Genomic DNA, 8,227 nt, shown 5'->3' on the forward strand with positions numbered 1-8,227 from the left:
TTCTTTCTCCCATTCCTTTTGCTTCAATTCTTTGTGCCTACTACTAAGGCTCGGGGTATAGCTCGGTTGGATTGAGGAGGATGCAAGAGTTGTTGTAAATCCCTTAATATTCATTTTCGATTTCCACGAATAAAATATACTATTTGTGCCCACTTCTTGTTCCATCTCGTCACATTCATCCAACCTATTTTCCAATTCAAGATGACTCAACAACCAGACTTTAGTTGGATGGTTCCCATTGAAGTGATGCTGGGCTCACTCTACCACGGACAAGTCCAAGCCTGCAGCATCTCAAGCGTCACAGACGAGCTTCGAGGCCCAAACAAAGCAGCTTTCAAGCCAAAGGAAGTCTCCATAGGACCCTTACACAGAGCAACCACGAGGCACGTGCAACTAATGGAAGAGACCAAATGGCGTTACATGCGTGAGTTTCTCGACAGAAAAGGCACGCAGGAGCAGAACAGAAGATCGGAGCAGAGGCTCAGAGAGTGCGGCACTGATATCCTCAAGCTGGATAAGATAATCATGGCAAGCTATGGAGGTAACATCGAATCGGAACCGCGAGAGTTGGCTAAAATAATGATTGTAGATGGTTGTTTTCTGTTGGAGCTTCTTATTAGGCTTGGTGATTTTATATGTAACAGTAGCAATAGTACTAATAGTTATGCAAACGACCCTATACTAAAAAATAAAGAGAAGGTGGTGTCTGTTCTGAATGATATCACAATGCTTGAGAACCAAATTCCATTCATTGTTCTCAAGAAGTTGTATAGGAAGGTCTTTCCCGATTCCAGTGACATCAACAACGACCACCGGGTTGCTGATATCGTTCGCAAGGCCTTCGGTTACGACGAGGTGAAAAACCCTGTCCACATACTTCACTTGATGCACTTGTCCACGGTGCAACAGAGCCAGCAAGAGGGTAAACGCGTGAAGCAAGAGCTATTGCGCTGTGCCAAGAGGCTTCAAGCTGCAGGAGTAACAATTGAAGCTGTAAACACCACTTCTGGTCATGAGTTGGTGGATTGGTTCAACTTTGAGTTAAATTTCAGTGACAGTGTGCTGCGGATCCCACGGCTGTATGTTAAGGACACTACAGAAGTGAGGTGGAGGAATTTGATCGCGTGGGAGCAGAGCAGAATTTGGATAACATGTAAATACACTTCGTATGCTCTTTTCTTCCAAGGTTTGGTTTGTTGTAAGCATGACATTGAGCTGCTTGAGAAGAATGGGGTTATAGTGAACAAGGCCGGGAAGAGCAAGGATGAACTTCTGAATTTGTTTCACACGATTACGAAGGGAGCAGAACACATGGATTCGAGCTATAGCGAAATTTGTGAAAGGTTGAATGAGTACAAAGGGGGAAAAGTCACAACTGCATTTCAAGGATTGCCTGTGGTCACTTGGCACAAGTGCAGGCATGTTTTTCAGATCATTGCATACTATTGGGGAAACTGGTACAAAATTTTGAAACGCGATCATTTCCCCACGGTGTGGAAATCCATAGGAGTGTTAGCGGCTGCTGCACTTCTTGTTCTCACTATTATGCAGACCTATTACTCATCCCGCAACAATGACTAATTTAGTGTTTTCTTATTTCACCAAGTTTCCTTTAGCAAATGTGAAATCAAGAGGAATCATGTGTCTGTTTATTGATTGCCTTTTACTAGATGAGTAAATCAAAATCTTGATTTTGTGGTATCATGTGTCTGGTATATAGGCTTTTACCAAATGAATAAATAAAAAAATCTTGATTTTGTGCTAGGAATAATGTTTTTGCTAGTTAACAATCACAGTTTCACAGATTTTGTTTCTCCATGACTTTCTATTTTTTAATAAGAAAAATAAAAGTGTACATAGAGATATGTAAGGAACATAAAGTTATGCCTTAGTCCAAGTGTTTCATTGGCATTAAAACAGAACTTTGATCTTTGTGCTTAGATTGCTTCTCATCATTCATTTTTCTTCTATTGGCCTTATTGTGATGGTTTTGCTGCAGCTAAGCAAGGAAGGGTTTTTATCCACTCTTTCTCACAGAGAGAGGGTATAGCAAAACAGACATGTCAAATCATTAATCAAGGAAGATTTCGTCTGGTTTTGATGTTCCATTTACTAAATCCCCTTGTTTCATTTACTAATCACATCAGTATTATATCCGATGCTTTGGTTACTTATTGAGAATGAATAGAATCAGATACTAAGGTAACTAACACTTAAATGGTTATATCCTTATAGCACTGGAAATTTTTTTGCTACCTAAAATCATAAGCTGTAATTAATATTCTTTGATTTCTTTCCTTAGTTATTAGATGGAAGCTCATATGTCCCTTGTATAATATCTAGGAGATATAAGTTGTCGCTTACTTATTTTCATAATTATGTGTTCTCGTTTATCCATACAAATATTTCATGTGGATAATGTTCTTATTAGAGAAGCCACATGGACAGAAGCTATGGGAGGAGATTTCCCTGCTAATCCAATGACTTTGCACGCAACAATATGGGATGCATTTGATTGGGCTACTAATGGAGGAAGATTTATGCTTAGTATTCAGACCTTGACCTGCATGGTTCTATAGTTGATCCAATTGAGCTTGCAGCTAAGGTAGCTATTTTAAAAAGAAAATTGCTGAATTAGAAGACACTACATGGAGGAAGAAACAAATTCAAAATTAAAGAAGGATTTGTTGGTTCTAAAAGGGTAAGATGCAGACATATAGTAAGTTATATACAAAATTTATAGCATATCAGCAGACAAAAGCTTCCTTCTAGGAAGTAAAAACATCTTGAGCTTAATGAACTTGATTTTTCTTGGCATAATGATATCTGTTGGAAAGTTATTCTAAATTTTTGGGTATTGGATAATGATAATGTGCCAATAGATGAAGTGAATAGTTGTATTTTAGAAAGATGAGCGAGTTTTGATGTTATTTGACACTGTTTCTCAACCATGTTGTGGTGTAGTGGAGTTTAGGACAGGACACTTGAAGTTGTGTACTCGCAGGATCAAAGTAAGACAAAGGTTATTCATAAACATCATTGCTGCCATGGATAAATACAAAGCTTGCAGAGGAAGATAGAGAGAAAGATAGAGAGAAAATAGACATTGAAGGAACTGAATAGCATGAAAATGAATTAGCTCACAAAGTTAGTTATTACAATTGATTATATAGTTAGTTGTAAGAGTAACTAACTCATAACTAACTAAGCTAACTCTAGTTACATAGAGACTAACCAACTAAAATAACTCTAGCTTGGAATACGAAAACCAAAAAGCACCAGGAATGAGGGCCTTGGTGTAAATGTCGGTCAACTGATTCACAGAAGACATGGAAGAAGTTTCACAAGACCATTCATCATCTTCTCACGAACTCTGTGACAATTAATTTTAATATGCTTTGTTCTTTCATGAAAAATAGGATTTGCTACAATATGAAGAGTAGATTTATTATCACAATATAGTATAGCAGGATGCTGGAAATCAATCTTAAATTCTTCCAACAAATAAGTAAGCCCTTATAGCTCACAAGTGGCACTAACTAAGGCCCGATATCCAGCTTCTAAAGAACTTCCAGATATAGTAGCTTGCTTCTTATATTTCCATGAAATCAATAAATTACCAAGATACACAGCATAACTAGTAATAGACCTCCTAGTATCAAGGAAGTCAACCCAATCTAAATCACTAAAACCTTTTAAATGAATAGTACTAGAAACTGACAGAAAAATTCTTGCACCTGGAGTCCCTTTGAGATATCTGAGAATTCGAAAAACAGCTTGTCTGTGGTCTGTAGTGGGATCATAAAAAAATTGGCTTAGCTGTTGTACAACATATGTAATGGCTGGCCTTGTGTTGGTCAGATAGATCAATCTCCCTATTAATCTCCTATAGGAGGAAGCATATTCTGTGGAAAGAGGTGACCATGAGTGTTGATGCAACTTGGTGGTATAATCACAAGGTGTGGAAGCTGACTTAGAACTAAGCATGCCAACATCATTGAAAATATCTAGTGCATACTTTCTTTGACAAAGATTTATACCAGTAGAGCTTCTAGCTACCTTAAACCCCAGAAAGTACCTTAGGTCTCCTAAGTCCTTGATTTTGAAAGCATTGTCGAGTAGATTTGTAATTCTCTAAATTCCAGGCAAATCATTTCCTAACAAGACAATATCATCAACATAAACCAATAAAACAAAAATTGTGTTGCAACCATGCTTAATGAACAAAGAATGGTCAAAAGCACATTGCTTGCAAACTTAAGAAAAGATGATAATCTTGCAAACCATTGCCTACTAGCTTGTTTCAAGCCCTATAGAGTCCTTTGAAGCTTGCAAACTTGCCCTGGTTTAGCCACTTGCATACCCTAAGGAATGACCATGTACACTTCTGTAGCAAAGGATCAAGCCGATGTTTTGATGATGCCAAAAGATCACATGTGTTTCAAAGCTTTATTCAAGACAAAGCAATTAAAGATATTCAAGATGGATGATCAAGACAGTCTATAGAGTCTTAAAAAGGGTATATTAAATAGGAAGGGAATTCCAATTGAAGTAGCAAAAGGTTTCGCCAAGAAATTTAAGTTAAAAAGTCTTTTTCAACAAATTTACTCTCTGGTAATCGATTACCAGAGGATGTAATCGATTACTAGTGGCCAAAACTGATTTACAACAGCTATTAAAATTTGAATTCAAAATTTGCACTGTGTAATCGATTACACATATATGGTAATCGATTACCAGTAGTTTCTGAACGTTTTAATTCAAATTTTAAAGCGTGTAATCGATTACACACATATTGTAATCGATTACCAGAGCAGATTTTCAGAAAATATTCTCAACAGTCACATCTTTTTATGTGGTTCTTGAATGGCTATCAAAGGCCTATATATATGTGACTTGAGACACGAATTTGCTAAGAGTTTTTCAGAACAAAAAGGTCTTATCCTCTTAAAAAGCAAAATCGTTTTATCCTCTTACAAATTCCTTGGCCAAATTACTTGTGATTCAATAAGGAATTATTTGAGTGCTCAAATTGTTCAATCTATCTCTTTCAAGAGAGATTTCTTCTTTTCTTCTTCTTCATTCTGAAAAGGGATTAAGAGACCAAGGGTCTCTTGTTGTGAAAGAATTCTAAACACAAAGGAAGGGTTGTCCTTGTGTGTTTAGAACTTGTAAAAGGAATTTACAAGATAGTGGAACTCTCAAGCGGGTTGCTTGAGGACTGGACGTAGGCACAAGGGTGTGGCCGAACCAGTATAAATCTGAGTTTGCATTTTCTCTTCCCTTAAACTCCTTTATTTATTATTGTTTTATATTCATATTCAAATTGTTCTATTTGAATCAATATTTAAGAAATTCATTATTAAGGGAATTTATAACTTGAATAGAAAGTGAAATAGAATTTTAATTGGGGAAATAAGTTGTAATATCTTAATTCAACCCCCCCCCCCTTCTTAAGATATCTGAGGCCACTTGTCCAACAAGTGGTATCAGAGCTTCATTCTTGTATAAAGTTTAGAAGCTTCAAGAATTATGGCCTCATCAAACTACTTGTTTCCCGAGGGAAATTCTATAAATAGACCTCCTATCTTTAATGGAGTGGGTTACCACTACTGGAAAACCCGCATGCAAATCTTTATAGAGACAATAGATTTAAATATTTGGGAAGCCATAGAACAAGGACCTTATGTTCCCTCTATAATAGCCGGAAGTGCAACAATAGGAAAACCTAGAGCAGATTGGACTGAGGAAGAAAGAAGATTAGTACAATATAATTTAAAGGCCAAAAATATTATTACATCTGCCTTAGGAATATATGAATACTTTAGGGTTTCAAATTGTAAAAGTGCTAAGGATATGTGGGATACACTACAAGTAACACATGAAGGCACAACAGATGTTAAAAGATCTAGGATAAACACTTTAACTCGTGAATATGAACTTTTTAGGATGAATGTAAATGAAAGTATACAAGATATGCAAAAGAGGTTCACGCACATAGTTAATCATCTTGCATCTCTAGGAAAAACTTTTCAAAATGAAGATCTAGTAAATAAAGTCTTAAGATGTCTTAATAGAGAATGGCAACCAAAGGTAACAGCTATCACAGAATCTCAAGACTTATCTAGTATGTCTCTTGCTACATTATTTGGAAAATTGCAGGAGCATGAAATGGAATTACTAAGATTAAATCAGCATGAAGAAACTGATAAGAAGAAGAAGGGAATCGCTCTTAAAACCTCATCTGCAATCCAAGAAGACAGTGATAAAGAAGATTCTATTGACTTGGATAATGATGAAGATATTAGTCTGTTTGTAAAAAGATTCAACAAGTTCCTGAGAGTCAGAGGAAATCAAAAGCGACCCAATTTTAAACCTAAAAGAAGGACAGAAACTTCATCTTCTACTCTAAAATGCTTTGAGTGCAATCAACCTGGACATCTGAGGGTTGATTGTCCCATCTTCAAGAAAAAGATGGAGAAGTCTGAAAAGAAAAATATTAATGAAAAGAAATTGAAGAAAGCATACATTACATGGGATGAAAACGATATGGAATCTTCTGAAGATTCAGAAAATGAAGAAATAAACCTCTGCCTTATGGCAAAAAGTTATGAAAGTGATGAAGAGGTAACATCTTCAAACAATTTATCTATTTCTTTTGATGAATTGCAAGATGCATTTGCTAATTTGCATAAAGAGTTAATTAAACTTGCAAAGTTAGTTTCATCTTCAAAGAAAACAATTTCAAATTTAGAAAATGAAATTTTAAAATTAAACAAAGAATTAGATCATCTTAGAAATGAAGTCTCAATTTCTAAACCTGATGAAAAAGTTCATATCTCTGCTATTTCTAACAAGAAAATGCCAGATTCTTGCAGTTGTTGTGAAAAGTATGAAAAAGAAATCAAAGAGTTGAAAAACTCACTTGCAAAATTTACTTATAGTAAAAATAATTTAGATGTCATATTAGGAAAACAAAGACATGTCTCTAATAAGGCTGGACTAGGATATAAATATGAAAAACAACAAAAATTTCATAAAAACTTCTCTACTTCCACACAAAAATATAATTCTAGTTCTATCACATGTTTTTACTATGGAAGAAAAGGGCATGGCACATCTACATGCTATTTTAGAAGAAATTGTAACAATATTAAAATGATTTGGGTCCCAAAAGGATCCTTTATTCATACTAACACACAAGGACCCAATAAAGTTTGGGTACCTAAGTTACAACCTTGATTTTGTAGGAACCCTTGAGGAAAAAGTGGTACATAGATAGCAGATGCTCAAAACATATGACAGGAGACGAATCAAAATTCACACATATCTCTCCCAAGAAAAGCGGACATGTAACTTATGGTGACAACAACAAAGGTAGAATTCTTGGAGTTGGAAAAATAGGTACAAATGCTTCAACCTCCATTGAAAATGTTCTACTTGTTGAGGGTCTTAAACATAGTCTGCTTAGTGTGAGTCAATTATGTGACAAAGGCTATCTGGTATCATTTGATTCTCAAAAGTGTGTCATTGAACATAAACATGATACGAATATAAAGCATATAGGGTTTAGAGTCAACAATGTTTACATGATAGACTTAAGTCAAAAACTAGATAATAATCAATGTTTTCTTAGTAAAGATGATGATCCATGGTTGTGGCATAAACGGATTGCACATATAAACATGGAACACTTAAATAGATTAATATCAAAAGATTTAGTTGTTGGTTTGAAAACAAACTATGTGATGCATGCCAAAAAGGAAAACAAACTAGAGTTTCTTTCAAATCTAAAAACATTGTTTCAACTACTCAACCCTTACAATTACTTCATATGGATTTGTTTGGTCCTTCCAGAATCATGAGTTTTGGAGGAAGTTACTATGCTCTTGTTATAGTTGATGACTATTCTAGATACACATGGACTCTTTTTATCACTCATAAGAATGATGCATTTCAAGCATTTAGAAAACTTGCAAAAATCATTCAAAATAAGAAAAATCTAAAGATTATATCTATTAGGAGTGATAATGGGGGTGAGTTTGAAAATAAAGAATTTGAATTATTTTGTGATAAGCATGGGATTGAGCATAACTTTTCTACACCAAGAACCCCTCAACAAAATGGTGTTGTTGAAAGGAAAAATAGATCTTTGGAAGAGATTGCTAGAACTTTATTAAATGATACTCCTCTTCCAAAATACTTTTGGGCTGAAGCCGTTAACACT

General features: G+C 35.3%; 1 protein-coding gene across 1 annotated transcript; it reads left to right on the forward strand.

The window, feature by feature from the left end:
- Positions 1-201: 201 nt before the first annotated feature.
- LOC102659498 (UPF0481 protein At3g47200) lies at positions 202-1,581 on the forward strand. The gene has a single exon (XM_006574105.1). The coding sequence runs from the start codon at positions 202-204 to the stop codon at positions 1,579-1,581; it is 1,380 nt and encodes a 459-aa protein (XP_006574168.1).
- The last annotated feature ends 6,646 nt before the right edge of the window (positions 1,582-8,227 follow it).

Source organism: Glycine max, chromosome 1 (assembly GCF_000004515.6).
Source record: "Glycine max cultivar Williams 82 chromosome 1, Glycine_max_v4.0, whole genome shotgun sequence".
Taxonomy (NCBI): domain Eukaryota; kingdom Viridiplantae; phylum Streptophyta; class Magnoliopsida; order Fabales; family Fabaceae; genus Glycine; species Glycine max.